General features: G+C 33.0%; 1 protein-coding gene and 1 non-coding gene across 5 annotated transcripts in view; both read left to right on the top strand.

Moving 5' to 3' along the window:
* Positions 1-23459, top strand: part of USP34 (ubiquitin specific peptidase 34) — a 202297-nt gene that overhangs the window by 44187 nt on the left and 134651 nt on the right. For all 4 annotated transcript variants that reach the window (XM_032497624.1, XM_032497621.1, XM_032497623.1 and 1 more), the window contains 7 exons: positions 2492-2542; positions 2693-2842; positions 9083-9150; positions 11696-11888; positions 12969-13030; positions 21233-21314; positions 21402-21494. In XM_032497624.1, the coding sequence (XP_032353515.1) occupies positions 2492-2542; positions 2693-2842; positions 9083-9150; positions 11696-11888; positions 12969-13030; positions 21233-21314; positions 21402-21494 (699 nt within the window). The remainder of the gene's footprint in view (positions 1-2491; positions 2543-2692; positions 2843-9082; positions 9151-11695; positions 11889-12968; positions 13031-21232; positions 21315-21401; positions 21495-23459) is intronic.
* LOC116669083 lies at positions 6803-6904 on the top strand. Its single transcript, XR_004326471.1, has one exon. It is a non-coding gene; the product is annotated as a U6 spliceosomal RNA (small nuclear RNA).

The following is a 23459-nucleotide window of genomic DNA, read 5'->3' as shown; positions in this document are numbered from 1 at the left end:
ATTGTTATTTAATTGTCCAAATTTGCTGATTTTTTTCATGCCACTTTCCACTGACTTTTTAATTCGCTCTTTTTAAATTAAAAAATAAAATATTTTTAGTTTACCCCTTTACAGTATAAAATTTAGTTAGTTTTAGTATATCCCCAAAGTTGTGCAGCTGTCACTGCTATCTAATTCCAACATCAATGACTTCTTTTTAAGCAATAATTTTATTCCTCATCCTCATCAGTTCTTCACAGTTGGATCATGGAGTAACATTTGCTTGATAGATATAGAATTACTTTCTCATTACTCATTTATTTCTTTTTGTTTTCTCTTAAAGTAATACGTGAATTCCTCTGTTTAATCCTAGAAATAGAATGGCATCATCTTATTTAATAAATGTGAAGGTTTCGGGAAAAAACTAAAGCTTTAAAAATTCTTGATAGGTTTCTTAAGATCTTTTCAAGGATCATCATAATGAGAGCTTTTGGGGAAAAAAAGATGTTGATTCAGCTTTTAGCATGAATTCCTAGTGTTGGTCTTAGTATTATTTGTTACCTACAGATTTATGTTAACTCTTTATATATGACTTCAAATGAGATTAAAATAACTCCTTAGGATAGTTGATTCATGTATGTAGGGTAGAAATAATGAAATCATAAAACAGATCTTCTGACTAGCCAAAATAGATGTAACCACATCCATGAGTAACATTTTGCACATCAGAATAGAATCCTGTTAGAGGATTTTCTGGCTGTGTCTATGTTAGGCAGTAGATATCTTTTTTTTTTTTCTTAATACCAATTAAAAATGTCTTATTCATTCTTTAACCAAAACAGAGGGAAAAAATACCACAGGTCCTTACAACACCAGAAAAGTGCAGGCATTAGAAGGTATTGACTGGCACCCACTTGTTATTTGAGAACCCGCGTCTCCGGTGTGAGGCTTCTCTCCACAGAAACCAGCAGGGAAGATGCAGGTGCTCGGTATACCAGTGGGCTCTCAGTGCCCTAAGCCTTTCTCAGCTTCCATGGGCCGAATGCAAAGTGCCCCTGGAAGTGTTGGCACTAAAAATCTTGACTTCAGTTAATATTCCAGCCTGGTTCATCTGGTCCATGAATCTGTGTTTAGTAATAATATATCACAGGTGTTTTTATATTCTGGACTTTTTGGAGACAAAAAGTTTGTTAAGAATAATTTAAAGCTTTAATTGTGGCCCTGGTAGTAGAGGCTTAGGAATACATTTAAGGAGATTTAGTACACTTACTTTGACAAATGTTTTGACCTCTCTTAGGACAGTTTTTGATTATTTTAAAATGTTCTGAGAGTTTTATGCATGCTCTCAATCAGTTGTTATCAAACTTTATTTTAGCATTAGAACTTAAATATTCTATACAGAGAACAGTAAAGAATGAATGTGGCAGCTTTTTTTCAAGTTTTCTGATTGTAAAAGTAACACTTTCAGTGTGACTGAAAAACAGATTATACAAAATACAGAGTTAAAAAAGCCTTGAATCTCTCTTTCCCCATCCTCTCATCAAAAAATTTGTTATGGAATACTTTATATATTTTCAGACATTAAAAAATTAGGAAATCAGATCATGTTCATAAATTCTATTTTTAACAAATATAATACAACATACTATCTTTCCATGCCTGTGCATGTGGATCCATCTTATTTTTAATAGCTTTTTAAAGGTACTTTATATACCATAAAAATTATTTGCTTAAAGTATATATTATTTTTCATAAAAGTACTGTCGTGCTACCATTAGCACATTTTAATTTTAGAACATTTTCATTATTCCCAAAAGATGATCCCTCATGCCATTTCACCTTATTATTTTTGAAGACTGCACAAGACTCTGGATGGTTATGCCACCATTTAGCCATTCTATTGATGGATATTAAAGTTGTTTCCAATTTTGAGATGTTACAAATAATTCCAGTGAGCATCATTAGACTTACATTTTTCCAGCACTTTTACTAGCTGTTTAGGATAAGTAACCAGAAGATGAATTGCTGTGTCAAGGGGAATGTTGATAGATGTTGCCAAATTATCCTCCAACAAGATCATACCAGTTTATACTCACACCAACAATGGATGAGTATGCTTTCAGGCAGTTTAAATCTTATGTATGGGATGTACATGTGAAACTCTTGAATATACCTCTGCGAAATTCCAGAGCACAGTTTCAAAACCACTTAACCAAAGTTAAGATGTGTTCAAGAATTACTCCAATTCTTTAAGGAAAGGTTTTTGTTTAAGAAGGCAAAATAATGTATAGCACATAGTATAGAAAGATTTCTTTGGAAAAGAGTTAAAGTATACTTTAAAACTAATCATATTAACTTCATTTAGGTTTAGGAATCCTACCTGTTCATGATGAGAAGTAATTGTAAAATACGAATTTTTGTAGAACCAGTATGAAGAAAATTCTAGTTTTAAAAAATTGTCACGTAGTAGTATGATGTAATTGTATTTATTACCTTTTTTTTTTTAAATCAGGATATATCAACCCAAGAAAGCAACATATTAGGGGCATTCTGTGATATGAATGTAAGTGTTTTATCTTTTTTTATTCTTTAAGCTTATGAAAAATTTGGTTTTTTGTTCATAAGTCTTTTGAGCTTATTTTTATGTCTAATCAGTGTCTTTCTAGTACTGACAATAAAATGAAAATTATTAAAATTTTCTTTTTTTCCTCAGGATGTAGAAGTACCATTGCATTTGCTTCGTTACGTATGTTTGTTTTGTGGGAAAAATGGCCTTTCTCTCATGAAGGATTGCTTTGAATATGGGACTCCTGAAACTTTGCCATTTCTTATAGCACATGCATTTATTACAGTGGTATCTAATGTAAGTATTTTTGTAATTGGTTTTAATCTTGGAAATAGTCTCGTATTTTAATAGTATGAATTTTATGTCCAGAAAAGGCAGGTTTTGAGTGATTTGCATGCACAATACTGTTGTTTTTTATTTTCAGGGTTGTAATTTGAAAAAAAATTGAATACAGAAATCTTTTTAAAGAAAGTCTTAATTTTAATTGGAATTTGTATAAATGAATGAGTTTAAGTTAAATAGGTAAATTTAGCCATTTTCCACTTTTGTCTAAGATATAAGATAGTTATGCACAGAAGTCTTATGTTGAGTTTAACTTTACTTGTCTGGGATTTTGTACTGGGAAATTTTTGGCTTTTTAGAGGTTTTAATTATTATGGTTAGTCAAGGGAACTACTACAGTGTGCCTCACTTCCCTGTGTATTACAAGTAGAGACTCAGCATTTCTTTTAGCCTTTGTAAAAAAGGTAATTCTTTTGTGTGTTGTGAATATCAGTTACTGTGAAGCACAAAAAGTGTGAAAGCAGAGATAAATACTTTTTACTACCTATATATTAAAATTCAACCTGTAATTGCCTTCTATTTTGGTCATCATTTTTAAAAAATTGGTAAAGTTAGTTTTGCTATACCAAAGCCTTATTTCTTAACTGAATTACCGTAAATAATAATGTGAAATATTTATAGTATGTATATATAGTAAAAATACAGAGTAAAAAAAGGCTCAGCTGTGAATACTTTGTTGCATTGTTTGGAAAGAATACTGGATTTACTCAAGTTTATTGAGTATCTGGACATCCATGTTTCCGTATTGGAAATAAATCATTTGCATCAAGGTCATTTTTAGTTCCCAGGTTCCTTGGTTTCTGACAGGTTGAAAATACTGCATACAATGGCAGTATAGCATGGTAGGTTAAAGAATGTACGCTTTGGATTCATAGTTGCGTTTGAGTCCTGAATCTGAACCTCAGTTTTTTAATCTGTAGAATAGGAATGATAAAAATGATGATCTACCCTTGGAAGATTGTTGTGAGGTTTAAAGATAAGATTTTAAGCTCTTATTATAGCACCTGATACATCGTAAGCACTAGTGATTGGTAGCTGTTATTTATTTTAGCTATTACTAACACTTAACCAGATTCTGTTACTCTGATTGACCTTATTTGTTTGAAAGAAAGTTCTATGCAGTTTGGCTTCTTTTAGGAGAAAAAATAAAACAGAAACTTTTGAGTAGACTTTAAATCATTGTTTACATTTTAATTTTACACTTTGGTAAATTTAGAGAAGGCATATAACTGAGTTTGAAATCCAAAATTCACAAAATGATTTATCAATAATTTTCCTTAATCAGAAATGTTACCTGAATTAAAATGTATTTCTTTAATTAATGTTATTAATTTTGGTTAAAAGTCTATTATGGAAGGCTCATTAAGGACTAACATTACTATATCTTGAAAAATAATTCTTTACTAAAATAAGGTTTAGATTCTGTTTGATCTTTCTCTTTAACCTTTTTTATGACTGCTAATTGGTGGACTGTTGTCAATTAGCATAACTATCTTGTAACTCAACTGAGACCATTAAACTAAAGTTAAAATTAATCATGCTGTTTAAATTAATAATGTAATTGTTTAGATACTATAATCTATGTTTATTTTTTTCTGAGACTATAACATACATAGTTTTTAACCAAAGGTTTTATAACTCTATTGAGTAATTCATTTGGCACCTTTTTCTTCATAAAAAATATTTTTTGATTTGGCCCCCTCTTTTATTGTAATTTTTTAAATATAGCTAATACTTTGGTGCAAATTAAGAGCACTTCTTTTTGTGATTAAGGTTTCTGCACACTGTTCGCCCACTCCTACCCTGAGTCTGGAGTTTTTGTAAAGGATTGGTGACATTTAAAGCATTAGGAGTTTTGGCATAATTTGTGACCTTTGCTAGAGTTTTGATCATCCTGTCTGAAGTTTATATAAATACTTCCTGGTCACTTTAAACAGTTGATAGAGACATCCCTTTGCATTTTGAGAAATGTTAGGGCCTTTAAATTTCAGAATTTTCTAGTCACATACAAATTAATCCTAGAACATTTGTGGTTTCTTCTAGTGGGTCATTGTACATTATAAACCCTGGTCGTTTCTATATGTCTCATTTCTTTTCTTGAGAAATAGGCAGCTTGTTTAGTCATGTTACTTCAGCTTCAGTAAGGCTGATGTTCCCTTATTTAGGAATCTGGTTTTTCATGGGCTTTCACAAAGGAACCAAAAATTCATGTATTTAAATAATGAAAAAATTTATTGGATTTTTGGACAATTCTTTCCTTGAAAAGCAAAAACTCCATGAATTATAAACCACTCATGGTAAGATACTTGGGGACTTACCTTATTGAGTACATGTTTCTTCCACAATTGATTATAGTAAATGACACCTTCAGAAGAAAACATGTTTATATAATTTCCTGGGAACCAAACCATTTTGTTTGTTTTCTAGGATGGTTCCCTCACTCTTAATGAGGAAAGGTGACTTTATCAGGTGGGGAGTGTTGCATCCTAGAACCTTAGGTTGCAGCATGGGAAAACTCACTCTACCTGAATTATCAATAAAGAAAGAAGACTCTCACTTCATCAGATTAAGGTTCACATCTGATGATAATCTTAAGCTCATACATTTATTTCAGTCTCAAAAGTTTGCTTTAGCATTGCTAAACTAACACTGACTGTTAGGAGATTGCTCAGTTTTGCACAGACATTACTCCACTATTATAAGGATCTGTTCTTAGTAGTAATGGCTGTATCCACAGGAAAGAAAAAATAGCAAAAATCTTTATGTAGTTTTCTTGGTTTGTATTGGCTTTTAGTTTTTAGCAAAAGCAGTTAACCAATATTCAGTACAGGTTAGAGAAATAAAATAGAACGCAGAGTTCTCATAAAAGTTTCTCCACTGAGATGCATGGTGAGTTATCTTTGGTTTTAGCTCATAGTATCCTGCTTCAGCCCTCAACTCTTTGCTTGAGTTAGTCATCTCAGACATAACACCTTTTATTAATTTTAAAATAATTAAAGCCTAAGGATTTTGAATAAAGAATGGAAGAGTCATGGGATTTATTTAATTAGCATGAATGGAAAAGTACAAGTGAGCCTTAATAAAGAAACCTCATGAATATGTGCTTTAGAAAACAGATATGACAAATTAGTAAGAGGTGTAATCAGAGATGCAAACTTGCAGTAACACATCAGAGAGCATAATAACAATTTCTGAACTCTGTATCCTAAGATTGCTTTTACAAAAATACTAACAAGGACTATTTAATATTCAGTTAGGATGGGATTATGTATTTCCACACTAGACAGGAGAAATTTGTTGACAATTCTGTTAAGTTTTCATTTTGTAATTTTGTTAAAACTAGCTTTATGATGCAGAACATTGTCTGCATTTCTGCAGTTATGAGGGAGCATAGAACATTTTTTGATTCCTGAGATTTTTAATATGTACTTAGAAGGGCTACTAGAATTCTGTTATTACCAGGAGGGGGGAAAAAGCAAACTGTAGAAGCTCAAAAGTTATAGTGAGGAAAGAAAAAGGACATATTTCTTTTCCATATAGAAAACTACTGGTCCTATCACTGTAGCAAATTCAATCGTTTCCCCTTTCTGTTCTACAGTACTGTTTTGTCATAGATCAGATGTCTTTATGTGCATGGTTCTGGGATTTCTAGTATATTCCATTTAGTCTGTTTGATAAGTCTTATGCTATTTGCCTGTCATCTTAATTTCTTCAGCTTTATAAGATTCTCAGTATCTGGTAAAGTAAGTTCTGCCTACCTGTCATTCTTTTTTAACTTTATTAAGGTGTAATTGACATATAACATTAGTTTTTCAGTATTTGTATATATTGCAAAATGATTGAAACGGAAAATCTAGTTAACATCTGACACCATTCATAGTTAACAAGTTTTTTTTTCCCTTATGGTGAGAACTTTTACTTCGGCAGCACATATACTAAAATTGAAATGACACAGGAAGATTAGCATGGTCCCTGTGCAAGGACGACATGCAGATATGTGAAGTATTTGATATTTTTCTCATCAAAAGAATATTTAGGAATAAACCTGTCCAAGGAGGTGATAGACTTATATGCTAAGAACTATAAAACATTAATGAAGGAAATTAAAGATGATTTAAAGAAATGGAAAGATAACCCATGCTCTTGGATTGGAAGAATTAATATTGTTAAAATGGCCATACTACCCAAAACAATCTACAGATTTAGTGTAATCTCTATCAAATTATTCAGCAGAGTTTTCACAGAACTAGAACAAATAATCCTAAAATTTATATGGAATCACAGAAGACCCAGAATTGCCAAAGCAACCCTAAGGTAAAATAACAAAGCTAGAGGCATAACCCTCCCAGGCTTAATACTATAAAGCTACAGTAATCAAAACAGTGTGGTATTGGCACAAAAACAGACATATAAATCAATGAAACAGAATAGAGAGCCCAGAAATAAACCCACACACCTATGGTCAATTAATCTTAAACAAAGGAGGCAAAAATATATAATGGAGAAAAGACAGTCTCTTTAGCAGGTGGTATTGGGAAAGCTGGACGGCTGCATGTAAATCTATGAATATAGAATACTTCCTCACACCATTCACAAGAATGAACTCAAAATGGCTTGAAGACTTAAACATAGGGCAAGACACTATAAACCTCCGAGAAGAAAACATAGACAAAACATTCTCTGACATGAATCTTAGTAGTGTTTTTTTAGGGCAGTCTACCCAGGCAATACAAGTAAAACCAAAAATAGACAAGTTGGACCTAATTAAATTTACAAGCTTTTGCATAGTATGGAAAATGATAAACAAAAAGACAACCCATGGAATGGGAGAAAATATTTTAAACGATGTGACTGACAAGGGCTTCCAGAATATACAAACAGCTCATACAAGTTAATAGCAAAAACAATAATCAACCTAATCCAAAAATGGGCAGAGGACCTAAACAAGCAATTCTCCAATGAAGACATACAAATGACCAATAAGCACATGAAAAAAATGCTCAGTATCGCTAATTATCAGAGAAATGCAAATCAAAACTACAATGAGGTATCACCTCACACCAGTCAGAATGACCATCATTAAAAAGTCCACAAATGATAAATGTTGGAGAGGGTGAGAAGAAAACCCTCCTACACTGTTGGTGGGATGTAGTTTGGTGCAGCCATTATGGAAAACAGTATGGAGATTCCTCAAAAGACTAAAAATAGACTTACCATATGATCCAGCAATCCCACTTCTGGGCATATATCTGGAGGGAACTCTAATTCGAAAAGATACGTGAACCCCATTGTTCATACCAGGACTATTTACAATAGCCAAGACATGGAAACAACCTAAATGTCTATTGACAGATAACCAGATAAGGAAATTGTGTGCGTGTGCATGTGCGTGTGTGTAAATAATGGAATACTACTCAGCCATAAGAAAGAATAAAATAATGCTGTTTGCATCAACATGGATGGATCTGGAGATTCTCATTCTTAGTGAAGTAAGCCAGAAAGACAAAGAAAAATACCATATGTTATCACTTATATGTGGATCTAAAAAAGATACTAATGAGCTTATTTACAAAATAGAAAGAGACTCACAGACATAGAAAACAAACTCATGATTGGGGGGGAAGGGGGTGGGAAAGGATAAATTGGGAATTCTAGACAGATGCTAATTAGTATATATAAAATAGATAAACAGGTTTGTACTGTGTAGCACAGGGAACTATATTTAATACCTTGTAGTAACCTATAATGAAGAAGAATATGAAAAGGAATACATATGTGTATGTATGACTGAAACATGCTGTACACCAGAAATTGACACCACATTGTAAACTGATTATACTTCAATTAAAAAAAAAAGACTAATCATTAAAAAACATTTAGTTTTAGCTATAATACAAAGAGGTGTAGAGTAACATGTAAAATGATATTACTTGGATAGATGATTTTCCCTTTTCAACTAGAAGCTAATAGTTATTCTTTAGATTGAATTTTGTGTATATGTATTAGAAATGTATATAGTTTAAATTACTTAGCTGATAGATGTGTGGTTGTACTTCTTAGTTTATCCTTTTCAAAATAGATGAAATACATTTAGTTGTAGAGGCAGCAAAATACAAAATGTTCTTATTTTTGATTAAAGATGTATATTTTATGTATTCATTATACATTAATGTCATTTTTTGTGTTTCGTTATAGATTAGAATATGGCTACATATCCCTGCTGTCATGCAGCACATTATCCCTTTTAGGACCTATGTTATCAGGTAATTTTATAAAATCTTTTCCCTGGTTATCAATGTAATAATGTTAAAACAATTCATAGCATAGTACAGAATTTTATTGTTTGAAAGTCCCTTGTATTCACATCCTCCAGAGAAAATTTTAATTGACAATTTGACATATAGTATTTTATGCACATATGTAGGTTTATATTTAATGTTTACTTTCAAACAATTTATGTTGGAAGTTTTTTTACATGAGTATATAAAAAATTTAAAAGTGGTTACATCATATTTCACTGTATTTATTCACTCAACAAATGTATACTCAGTATTCTGTTGTAGGTACTGAGGATATAGCAGAGAAGAAAAAATTCTTTTGTGCAGTCTGTGTACAAAATATGTAAATGATATAGTTAATTATAAAGTGATGAGTATTACAGAGAGAAATAGCAACAAGGGTGGGTTGACAGTTCTAGAGGGTGGGTCACAATTATGAGTCTGGGTATAGAGAAGGTCTTGTTGATGAGGTGACATTTGAGTTTTTTAAGTCCCAATCTAAGAAGAAAACCTAAGAAGAGGATAGAGAAAGAATTGCATTGATTAGACTTAGGGTTTAAACTGTTAGAGTTCTCAGATTGTATTTCTTGATAATATTTATGAATTCTTTATAATTTTTCATATTCATTCATTTGCAAAGATTTGAGTGCCTGCTTTTTTCCTATTACTGTTTGAATTGTTGGAGAAAGTTCAGGAAAAGAGTCAGATAATGATGAATGCTATGCAAGTAAGAAGGCGGTAGGGAGTATGAGGCCTTTCTGAAAGGTGACATCTGAAGAACATGAATCACCTAATCAGATGATAAGAAAGTGTATTTCAGGTAGAAGGAACATAAAGGCATAGGCTTTGAAGTTGGAAATAATACGACATATTAAAAAACTAGAAGCAGACTGGTGTGGAGCATAGTTTATAAGCAGGTGTGTTTATGATATGAAGTTGCATAAGCCAGGGACAGATTTTTCAGGGCCTTCAAGCTATTGTAAGGAATTTGAATTTAATTTTAGCAGATGAATCATGATCACTTTGGCATTTAAGTGGATCATAAGTTACGGGGGGATTGGAGGAGAAGCTAGGAGACCAATTGAAAGGTTTAAGCAGTAGTCCTGGAAAGAAATGATGGTAAATTGTACACAGATTGTTTATAGTGATTTTGAAAATTGAATGGATATGTGTGAAATGAAATCAACAAGATTGGTGATTGTGGAGGTTAAGGAAAAGGGTAACATAGTGGATGACACTTAATCCCCCTCCCCTTGATTTCTCTTTTGTGCTACAGATAACTGAGATTTGAAAGACTGTAAGAATTTATAAAGATTTAATTTTGAGATACCTTTGGGAAATTTAAGTGGCACTAACAAATTGGGAGTATAAGCCTGTAATTTAGAACAATAACATTAATTTAGTTGTCAGCATAAAAATAGCACTTAAAAGCCATGAGAGTAAATGAGGTCATCTAGGGATAGAATGTAGAAAGAGAATAGAAATGAGTCTAGGTTGGAGCCCTGTATCAGTTTGCTTTTGCTGTGTAAGTAAACAACATGTAAAACTAAAACAACAGCCATTTATTATTTCTCACAATTCTCTGGTTGGTTAGTTCTTCTGATCTGGGCTGACTTGGCTGGACCTGCATGCTCTAGGATATATAGCCTCATTCATATGTCCTGTGGTTGGCAGGCTGGTTGGTCTTGGGTAGGGATGGATGCTCGTATACATCTTGTAGTTGGCTAGATGTCGGCTGGGGCATTGGCCATATCTCCTTCATCTAGTATGCTGTCCTGGATCATTTTTCTTGGTGGTGGAAGAATTACCAGCAAGAGAGGACAAGCTTTTTAAGCTTCTGCTTTTGTCACATCTCCTAATATCCCATTGGCCAAAGGAAGTTTTGTGGCAAACCTTAGATTTAAGAGAGTAGAGAAATAAATGACACCTTTGATGGGAAGAGTGGCAAAGTCACATTGCAATGGCTCTTATATAAAGTGATGGGAGGAGTTTTGGGCCTTTTTGCAATCCGTTATAAGCCCTGAGGAGCAAAGGTTGGATAGAGGAGTTGTCAACCAAATAAAGTTGAAAGGGCCTGAGAGGAAAACCAGTGGTTTGTGATTTTTGGAAACTAAAAAAAGAATAATGTTTAAAATGTACACATTCTGAAGAATTTTGGCTGTGTAGGGAAATACATGTACTGTTTATATATAAAGTGGGCTGAAACTTACTAAAACAGGAGCTGTATACATGACAAGTATTAGAGAATAGTAAAGCTTTACTGGAGATGCAAAATCCAATGTTAAATAAATCGGTTCTTACAGTTCCTGATTTAAGTTGGACTCTCAGCAAAGGACACACTGCCACAGGTCACAATCCTTAAAGCATCATTTAGAAATAGTTTAAACTGGGAATATCAATCCCATGATGCCACGTTTTACTGTACTAAACATTTTGGAGATATGGAGCAAAGGAATATTATTGATTATTGAGTGGTCTTCAGAAACATTTTGCAAGTTTTTGCATGTGTTTTATTTCTGAATCATTTCAGGTATTTATGCAAGCTCTCTGATCAAGAGTTAAGACAGAGTGCAGCTCGCAACATGGCTGATTTAATGTGGAGCACAGTGAAAGAACCATTGGACACAACGTTATGCTTTGATAAAGAAAGCCTAGATCTTGCATTTAAGTACTTTATGTCACCTACTTTGACTATGAGGTTGGCTGGACTAAGTCAGATAACGGTAAGCTATATTTGCTTTATTTTTGGTAATTTTTTATTTGCTTTCTCAGAGTGTCATCATCATTATCATACCTACTATTTATGGAGCCACCTATGTTATTGCTAGGCATTGTGCTAAGTATTTTACATGCATTACTTAGTATGGTCCTTACGAATAATTTCTGTATTTTCTCTTTTCCCCTATTTTAAATAGGAGGAGACTAAGGCTTAGATTTAGAAGGATACATACCTTAGATCTTTTTGATTTGAGGGTTCAACTCTTTCACTGTTTTTTCTTTCTTAACTATTCAGTTTTTTACATTTAGAAAGCAGTGTTTTCAGAGTGAAAAAAAATTGCAGACTCTAAGTAGTTAATTTATTTTCCAGGCAGAAGCCATAGATTATTGAGTAAGAGGCCAGATTTGACTAACAGAAATGTTTGATTTGCACAATAGCCAATTCTGTTTTAAACAGGGAGAAATATGTATTATTGGTTTCTCTTGAAGGGACGGGGTGAGAAGAAAGATCTGATATCCTTGAGTCTGTATTCTTGCGTGACAACAGTTTGCTGGAGTTAAGTAGTTAGCTGCATTCTTTAGAATGGATATGCTTTCTCTGGTTTACCAAAGTCTGCATTAGATTTACTCCTTTACGTTTGCTGCCTATTTTTGTAGTGTAGTTATTCTGAAGTAGCTAGATTTTACCCATTATTGGACTTTGTAAATGTATAAAACACTTGATGACAATTTCCCAAATCAGATCTTAAATGTATGTCTGAGAAACCTTTCTTGAAATTTTATATCTGTAATAATTGACATATTAATGCTGCCCTGCATTAGATTTTTTGGATTTTCCCTTATTCAGTTTTTTCTCTAACATTCGTAGTGGAGTAAAGCCTAAGTATTACTTGTGGAATGAATTAGTGCTTAAAAATGATAAAGGAAATAGCCAGACTAACTGGAAGTATATGTATCTGATTATCCATCTTATACTTTTGATCTAGTTGTTGATCATAGTCTGCATATATCAATCATGTTTCTTGGCAGTTGCTAACATACACAAGAATAATTTTGGAAAAATGTTTAATTTCTTCTAATTATAGAATCAACTTCACACCTTCAATGATGTGTGCAATAATGAATCATTGGTATCAGACACAGAAACGTAAGTAGGAGCATTAATTTATACATAAGTACACTATTTTAATGTTTAGCTGTTTGTGTGGTAATTATAATTGTGACTGTTAAATTTGAAGTGTTTACTAGAAATTCTTTGCCTGGTGGCTTCATTTGTACACTCTTTAGTAAACTTTCAGAATAATATATTGAAGCATTTCTCCTTTTAAAAGCATATAGTGCTATTTGTCACACAACGCAAAAGGATACTATTTGTACAGGAGAATTTAATGGTAAAGAATATGGTACTGATAGTTTTCAGAAATCACACTTGATGCAGAAAAAGATTCATTCGATACCTTTTTTTGGGTGGAAAAACCAGCTTAATGATGCTCTTGTAAGAAAAGAAGTAGTTTTTGTAGCTTTGAGCCTTTGAGTACTTAAAAATACTTATTTATTCCAATATTTATCCCATTTAGTTGTTCATCTAGTATAGAAATCAGTTTTAAAATCTCAATTTGGTATTAATATTTTCTGCTTAAACAGAGTTATACATTTAAAAATTTTTTTAAATTTATTTTTGGTGGGGGGCAACTAGGTTTATTTATTTTAATAGAGGTACTGGGGATTGAACCCAGGACCTCATGCATGCTAAGCATGTTCTCTGCCACTGAGCTATACCCTCCCCTCTTAGTTACATGGTTTTAAGGTGTTAGAAAATTCATAATTATATGAATGAGTCATATTTTGCTTTACTGGAACTTTTGTGCATTGATCTTAGTTTTGCTCTGTGGAGCTAATCTCAGTTGAATCCAGCCCTTCATGAATTTGAATACCAGATACTATGTCTCTACTTTTTCTTCACATATGAAGTCTTTTAGATTTCTCACCAGACAAGTTACTCACTTCTGGCAATGTTCTTTGTTTGTGGTCCCCTTAAAATGTGCTGCCCAGAATTGGTAGTAGCTTTGTAAATTCTGGGTTATACTAGGGGTGCTTTTTCACACAGTGAAGACACTATATAGAGTATATCCAGTGTATGTAAAGCTACAGCTCTAAATTTCCCTTTTTACTCCTCAGTGCCTCCCTTCCCACTCCTTTAGACTGCCTCTAAGAGAATCTTAAAATTGTCAAGGAGTAGTGACTTCTCATCCCTGCAAAAAGACAAAAAAAGTTTCTGGAATCATCAGTGCAGGAACCCCACATGTCCAGGCTAAGTCTTTACATTGCTGAGGATAGAAAGTAGGAATTCCATTTTAAAATGTGTAGGGATTTATACATTCTAAAGACATGCTTAAGAGGGAGGAGAGTAAAAGTTTTGAGGAATAGTGGGTAAAGACAGCTGAAGTTGGAAAGAGAAGGGTCTGTACAGTGTGCAAAGATTGGAGCAAATACATAAAGTATGATAAATACTGTTGGAGCCTGTGAATTGGGTCTCTCTTTTTAAGTAAGTTTTATTAAGGTATAGATTCTATACACATAAAATTCACCTGTTTTTATAATGAATTTTAGTAAATTTATAGAGTTGTACAGCTATCATCAATTCAGTTTCAGAAATTGACATCACTTCAGAAAGGTCTCTTTTGCTCATTTGTAGTCAGTCGACATCCTTACTCCCAATGCCGCTAATCTTCTTTCTCTCTTTAGATTTGCCTATTTTGGGCATTTCCTATAAATGGAGTCGTAGGATAGTGGTCTTTTTCAATTGTTGCCTTTTACTTATACTGTTTTTCTTGAGGTTCATTCATGTTGTGGTGTGAACTCTAACTTCATTCCTTTTTATTGCTGAATAGTATCACATTATGCAGCTATGTCACATTTTGTTAATCCTTTTACCAATTGATGGGTATTTTCGATTGTTTCCCCTTTTTGGTTAGTATGAATAATGCTGCTTTAAACATTTGTGTACAAATCTTTTTGTGGACATATGTATTCATTTCTCTTGGTAAATAAAGAGGAGTGTGATTACTGGTTTGTATGGTCATTTTATGTTTAACTTTTAAAGAAACTGTCAAAATGTTTTCCAATGTTCCTGCATCATTTTAGATTCTCAGTAGCAATGTATGAGGGTTCCAGTTTCTCCTCAGTATCTCCAGCACTTTTTCTTTTTACTATGGTATTTCATTATGGTTTTAATGTGCATTTGCCTAATTACTAGTGATGTTGGACATTTTATAAGGTTATTTTCCATTCTGTTTCTTCTTGGGTAAATTATTTAATTTTTTGGCCCAGTTTTTAGTTGGGTTATTCATCTTGTTCTGTGGACTAGCATATAATCTGTACTGCAGAATGTCTATGTGTGCTTTTGAAGACTGTTTATTTATCTGTTGTTGAATGGAGTGGTCTATAGATGTCTTTTAGGTGTAATGAGTTTTTAATACTGTCTGTCTTCTATATCCTTGTTTATTTTCTGCTTACATGTTCTGTTCCATCATTAAAAGCAGGGTATTGAAGTCTCCAGCTTCAGTTGATCCTCATTTTGTGGAGTCTGAATTTGTGCATTTGCTGCAATTTATTTGTAACCCCCAAATCAATACTTGCGGCACTCTCACAGCCATTGGCAGAAATGCACAGAGCAGTTAAAAATTTGAGCCTCCCAACATGCAGATTCCCAACTGAAGTCAAACAAGGTGATACTCTGTGTTCTTGTTTTAGCACTGGTTCCGAGATGACCAGGGAATGGAAGTTGTAGGAGGCAATACAGAGTAGTGCAAGCTCTGGGTCTGGGCCAGTTGGAGGGATATGAATCCCAGCTCTAGCACCTGTTATTGGAGCAGCCTCAGACAAGTCACCTAAACACTTCCGAACCTTATTTTCTCTTTTGTAAAATAGAGAAACTGGAATCTAATAAGTTATTTTTAGATTTTAAGATTCAGGGGTTCAGTATGAGTTAATTCAGTGCAATGGTTTTATGGAATACAGCTGCTATGAATAACAAGAGTTGTCCCTTCAATTCTGTGGTGTATATGTATACAGTGGAATACTATTCGGGCATAAAAAATGAATGAAATTGGACCATTTATGACAACATGGAAGGACCCTGAGGGCATTATGCTAAATGAAATAAGTCAGGGAAATACAAATACCATATGATCTCATTTATATATGAACTTTAAAAACAAACAAAAAAAACCCTGAACTCATAGATAGAATAGACTGGTGGTTGTCAGAGGCGGGAGGTTGGGGGGAAGGCAGAACAAATGAAGGAGGTCAAAAGATACAAATTCCCAGTTATAAAATAACTCATGAGGATGTAATGTGCAGCATGGTGACTATAGTTAATAATATTTTATTGCATATTTGAAAGTTGCTGAGAGAATAGATCTTAAAAGTCCTCATCACAAGGGAAAAATTTTTAACTGTGTATGGTGATGTACATTAACTAGACTTACTGTGGTGATCATTTAGCAATATATACAAATATTGAATTATTATGTTGTACACTTGAAACTAATAGAATGTTATGTCAATTGTACGTCAGTTATAAAAAAAAGTTTTTATAAAATGAGGATCAAATAAAAGAAAGCAGTGTTGAGAGATCACTGTAATACCCAAATGAGAGCCATGTCTCTTTTATCAGAGGAAACAGGGTAGGGGAAAGGATGATGATGATGGTCTAAATGGCATATTTACTTAAGGGGAAAAGCCTTCCTTGCATTGCCCTGACTGAAGTGGGAACTTCAGAACAAACCTTAGTTTTCTGAAACATCTATCTTTAAAGGAGTTCTGCAAAAGGGTTGTAGAACAGATTATGTACCTAAAGTTACCATAAAAAATTTGCATTTAATTAAACCCTCTGTCGTCTTCAAAGGCAAGCAGCAAGTCACATTGTTGCAGTGACTTACTCTTTTAAGAACCCACTCTAGGATGCACTTGATGCTAATGACATATTCTTTTTACCCTTTGAAGCAGTAGGTGATGGTAATTTAAAAAAGAGATTCAAGGGTTTAGTATTAGCTAACTCAGTGCAGTGACTTTATAGAATATAACTTCCCAGAGTAACAAGAATGGGCTGTATTATTTCTTTTTCTCGCTTCGATTTTGTTGGTTTTTGCTTCATGTATTTTAGAACAGTTTATTAGGTAGGTGCATGTTAATTGTTGTTAGGTTCCTGGTAGTTTCATCCTTTAGTCATTATAAAATGTTGTCCCTGTTTGTCTCTTTAAAACTTGTTTTTACCTTAAATCTGTTTTGTTTGTCATTAGTATAGCCACTGCAACTTTATCATGCCTACTGTTTTTAATGGTATATCTTTTTTTGTCTTCTTACTTTCAATCTGTTTGTGTTTTGGATCTAAAGTATGTCTTGGAGGCAGCATATGGTTGGATTAAAAAAAAGAATCTAGTTCTACCATCTCTTGATTATTTAATCCATTCACTTTTTAATTTTTTATATATAGTTGCGTTTATGTCTGCCTTTTTTTCACTTGTAATTTTTTTTTATATAGTTGGGTTTATGCCTGCCTTTTTGCTATTAGTTTTTTATGTCTTCTTTTTTAAAATATTTTTTCTATTTCTCCTTTACTGCCTTATTTTGCAGTATGTAGATATATGGCAGTATAGTTGCCATTTGATATATGTGGGGGATTGGTTCCAGGACACCCTGTGGATGCCAGAATCTGCAGATGCTCAAGTCCCTTACATAAAATGATGTAATGTTTGCATATAAGCTGTACACATCTTCCCATATACCATACCATAAATCATCTTTTGATTATTTATAATACCTTATACAATGTAGGTGTTATGTAAATAGTTGCCAACATGTGGCAAATTCAAGATACGCCCTTTGGAACTTTATGGAATTTAAAAAATATGTATTTTTGATCCTCTGTTGTTTGCATCTGTGAATGCAGAACCCATGGATACAGAGGGCTGACTGTATACCATTTTAATTCCACTGATTTATTTTTTTACGTTTAAAAAATTTATTTTGTTAGTGATTACTTTGTGGGTTAAAATAGACATCTTAATTTATTACTGTCTACTTCAAATTGATAACAATTCTAGTAAAATACAGGAACATTGCTATAGTATAGCTCTATTCCTTTGTTTTTGATAAGACTTAATCGCTAATCTATTGTGGTTCCTTTGTATGCGCTTACTTCTTTTTTCCTCACTGTTTTTAAGGTTTTTCTGTCATTCTTTGGCTTTTAGCAGTTTGACTATGTGTCTGGGTGTGTATATTCTTGTGTTTATCCTAGTTAGAGTTTGTTGTAATTCTTGAATGTGTAGATGAACATTTTTCATTAAATTTGGTATGTTTGGCTATTGTTTCTTCAAAAAATTTTTTCCTGCTCCAATTCCTTCTGGGAGTCCCAGTATATGTGTATTTCCAGAGTCCTGAATGGTTATTATTGTCAGTGTTGTCCAATTTTATGCTTGGTCAGTTATAGTTACAGTTCTCAGCTATTATGAAAGTCCCTGGGTCTCCTTTTAATGTCCTTTAAGAGACTGAAAGAATGGGGTTTATTGGTTAGCATTATTTTTAGTTGTTGAATTGTCATAAAATACTAGCAAATCAAATCCAACAATGTATAAAAAGAGTTATACCCCATAACCAAGTGAGATATATCTCAGGCCTGTAAGTTCAGCATTTCAAAATCAACTAATGTAATCCATCATATCAACAGGCTGAAGAAGAGTAACATGATCATATGAATAGATGCAGAAAAATTGACAAAATCAAATTCTCAGTAAACTAGGCATAGAAGGGAACTTCCTTGAGAACATCTACAAAAACCCTACAGCTATCATCATACTTACAGATGTAAAGTTCAGAGGTTTTCTGCTAAGATCAGGAACAAGGAAAGGGTGTCCCCTCTCAACACTGATTTTCATCATTGTATTGGAAATCCTTCCTAATGTGGTAAGACAAGAAAAGGAAATAAAAGGTGTATCGATTGGGAAGAAAGAAGTAGAACTGCCTTTGATCGCAGGTCATGATCATCTATGTAGAAAATCTGAAAGAACTGACAAACTTGTGAAACTAATGGGTATTTATAGCAGGATTGTAGGATACAAAGTTAATAATCAAAAGTCAATCACTTTCCTGTGGAACAAGTGGAAATTGGAAATTTAAGATACAACACCATTTACACATTAGCGCCACAAAAAATGAAATACTCAGGTAAGTCTAACAAAATATGAAGAAGATCTATGAGGAAAATTCCAAAACTGATGAAAGATAGCAAACAAGAACTAAATAAATGGAGAGAGATTTCATGTCAGTGGGTAGGAGGACTTAAAATTGTAAAGATTATCAGTTCTTTCTAACTTGATCTATAGATTTAGTGCATCTCAGTCAGAATCCTGGTAAGTTATTTTCTGGATATCAAGAAACTAATTCTAACATTTTCTTATATAGAGAGCAAAAGACCCAGAATACTCAGCACAATATTGAAAGGAAAAAACAAAGTTGGTAGATTGATATTACCCATCTTCAAGACTACCATGAATTTCTAGTAATCAAGACAGTATGGTATTGGTGAAAGTATAGACAAATAGATCAATTGAACAGAATAGAGTGCTCAGAAATAGGCCCACATGAATATAATCAACTGATCTTTGACAGAGGCGTAAAGGCAGTACAGTATAGCAAAGATAGGCTTTTCAACAAATGGTGCTGAAATAGTTGGACAACCAAATGCAAAACTATAATCTAGACACAGATCTCACATTCTTCACAAAAATTAATTCAAAATGGATCACACACCTAAACATGAAATACAAAGCAGTAAAACTCCTAAAAAGTAACATAGGAGAAAACCTGATGACCTTGGGTATGGTGATGACCTTTTGGATGCAACACCATGGTCCATAAATTGATAAGCTGGACTTCTTTAAAATTAAAAACTTGTACTCTATGAAAGACAGTGTCAAGAGAATGAGAAGACAAGCCATAGACAGGAAAAAGTATTTGCAAAAGACACATCTGATATAGGACTGTTATTCAAAATATAAAAACTCTTAAAAATTTAACAATAAGAAAATGAGCAACCTAATTTAAAAATACGCTGACTTTAACAGACATCTCACCGAAGAAGATATACAAACGGCAAATGAACACATTGAAAGTTGCTCTTCTTTCATTAGGGGAATTGCAAATTAAAACAACAGTAAGATTCCACAACACGTCTGTTAGGATGGTTAAAATCCAGAACGCTGATACAATCAAATGCTGACAAGTATGTGAAGCAACAGAAACTCAAATTCATCACTGGTGGAACTATCGATAAATGAAACAAAATGGATAAATCTTAATACTGAGTGAAAGAATCTAGATTATAAAAAGATTATATACTGTGTCTATTTTTAAACATAAAATTATATGAAATAAAACTCACCTATAACAACAGAAAGCAGATTACTGATTTTCTGAGCAGTGAGTTGTGGGAGCTAGGGAAAAGGTGAACTAAGGGGCATAATGAAACTTTCTAGGTTGATGTGTGTGTTATCTTGATGGTGCTGACATTCATATGTGTATACTTAAGCTTAAATTCAGCAAACTGTACACCTTACATATGTTCAGCTTTTTAAATTTCATGCTTATCTCAAAGCTGTAAAAGACTAACTGGTAAATTCACACTACCTTATTGGTAATGTAATAGTTTAACTTCTCTGCCAATTATTTATTACTCTAAAAGAGAATTGATAGCACTTTTTTAAAATGAAGGATAATCAAACTGTTCAAAAATCAAAAATTTAGTCTTTGAAATGAAGGGTGAGATATTGCTAAATGTAATTGAGTGTTCAGAACAGTCAGTTGATACCTTTAGGGACCACATTAGCAGAACCTTCATTAGTATTAGGCAGGAGACTTGCAGTTTGGCTTGGAGATTATTCTCCCCCCCCCCCCCCCTTTTGGTGCTTACCTCTATGGTAAGATTACATCAGAAATGGAGAAACCTTCCCTGAATGCTTCAATGCGTACTATGGAAATTAAAAGGCATGATCTTTGAGTAAGAAAAAAACATTGCTTTTTAGATATTCTTGTTTCTGCACCTCATATTAGTTATCCTAACTTTCCAGAATTGTATTGCTTATTTATAAGTTCAGGTAATGTTACCTTTTCTTGTGTTTTATTTCAGTTATTCTCTGTAGTACTATAAACAGTTGATTGTATGTAATAACTTTTTTATAATTTGTATGTGAACAAATTTAGGTTTTTAGCTGAGTCTGTCTCTTAGACATGGGGAAGAATGATACTGATTTTTTAAAATGTATTAACTATTTTTATTATTTGACTTTAGGTCCATTGCAAAAGAACTTGCAGATTGGCTTATAAGCAACAATGTGGTAGAGCATATATTTGGACCAAATTTACATATTGAGGTTTGTTGACAGTTATATGACTTCAGTGGTCTATTAACAGAGAAGAATGTTTTTAAAAATTAACTATAATGAGTTTTTCTTTTCTAGATTATCAAACAGTGCCAAGTGATTCTGAATTTTTTGGCAGCAGAAGGACGACTGAGTACTCAGCATATTGACTGCATTTGGGCTGCAGCACAGGTAACGTCAACAGCTCACATTTATTAAGTGCTTCTTTATTATATTTTCTAAGTACTTTACTCCCCTGTAAGATAAATTCTGTTATCATCTTCATTTTGTAACTAAAGAAACAAAGATTTGGATAAAGTTGGGAATGGAATCTATGAAGTCTGACTTCAGAGTCCATGTCTTACTATATTACTGGTACAATTGAGGGAAATGAGAGTCAGACAATTAGAGGTTCTTGGTTTATTAAGAGACATTTCCCTGTTAATTTTCATTTATACAGTGAGTGTTTTTATCCTGAGTGTTGTATTGGTATGTTTCTTTTCTGTTAAACTGTTTTCTTTTTTAATTTAATTTTTGAATAGGCATTTATCCATATGGTTTAAATGTTGAAAAGATATAAATTTCCTGCTTCCTGCCTTTGTCTCCCACGCATTCAGCATTAACCTCTCAGGTGCATCATAGATTTCTAAATAAATCACTAATTGTAAACATTTTTCTTTTCTTGTCCTCTTTTTTTTCCACAAATGTCTCAAACTAAAAGACTTGGCTTTTTTTCACTAAACAGTTTATTCTGGTGATTACTATTCCATGTGAATGTATAAAACACTTTTTTTTTTTTAGAACTTTTTTTTAGGGGTTGCATAGTGCTTCATTATATGCACGTACCATAATTAATTTAACCAATTCCTGTTCTTTGGCATTATTTTTTCCGAGTCCTTTCCGTTATAAACAGTGCTTCAGTGAGTAACTTATACCATAGTGATTTCACCATGTTCAAAACTATTACGTAGGATAAATTCCTACTTATAAATAGAATTGTTAGGTCAAAGCTTATGTGTGGTTAATTTGTGGTAACTAATGGCATGATAGCACCACTTTCACCTTATCCTCCTCAGTAAGTTTCTTGATATTTGCTAAACTGATGGGTGAAAAGTGATGATACTGATGTTTTAAATTTGGATTTATTTTGTGTCAATCAGATTGAAAATCTTGTGTTTGAGCTATTTTTGTTTCCTATTCTGGGAGTGTCTGTTTATATTCTTTGCCATTTATCAGTTGCTTTATTTTTTAATTTTTTTTTTTTGGTAGGAGATCTTTATATCACATTGGACTTCTGTCTGTTATGGGTTATGACTACATTCTACTTTGATGTCTTTGCTTAAGGTGGCTTTTGCAGTTCATTTTCAAGTTTGTGATTTTGACCTTGTGGTTCAAATTTTTATGGCCTGTGGCTTTTGTGTTATGGTTTGAAATGCCTTCTTCATTTCAAGATTATAAGAAAATTCCCCTTTAATTATTCCTGTACATTTTGTTTCAGTTTTATGTATTAATCTTTGATCCAGTTGGAGTTTATCATGGTTCAAGGTGTCATGGATGACAGTTCCCCCCATCCCCTGCCCATTGTTTTGGTTATGTAGTTGTCCATATTCCATTTGTTCAGTAACTCTTTTCTTCACTGATTTGAGATAGCAGTTTTATCTAGACTGGGTCAATTTCTGGACTTGTAGTCTGACCTTTTGGTATATCTAGTCATGATCTATATACTAGGGGTTGGTAAACTTAAGACCTGTGGGCTGGCCATGTAATTTTGTAAATAGCTTTTTTGTAACATAGCCTTACCCATTCTTTTTCATATTGTCTAAGGCTGCTTCCATATTTCAGTGGCAGAGTCCAGTACTTTGTAACAGAGACGTGATCACTTGTAATTCTAAACTGTTTACTGTCTGGCCCATCAAGAAAACATTTGCTGATCCCTGGTTTTATACTAATTAGTATCTTTTCTCTTTTCCCCTCGTATTTTTTAGCATTGGGCAAGGCTGATCCTTTCTCCTTATTTTTTTTTTTTTTAAACCTTTGTCTCATTTTTTCCATTTGATTTTTAGCATTGACTAGTCTTTAAAAATATTGTTGTTTTTATTGTTGCTTTTATTGTTAGAATGATTAATATGAGAGTTGAAGTTCTGTCTTATTCAAAGC

Source organism: Camelus ferus, chromosome 15, assembly GCF_009834535.1.
Source record: "Camelus ferus isolate YT-003-E chromosome 15, BCGSAC_Cfer_1.0, whole genome shotgun sequence".
NCBI classification, from domain to species: Eukaryota; Metazoa; Chordata; class Mammalia; order Artiodactyla; family Camelidae; genus Camelus; species Camelus ferus.
The sequence above is the reverse complement of the archived record's forward strand: the minus strand, read 5'-3'. Positions and strand labels throughout refer to the sequence as shown.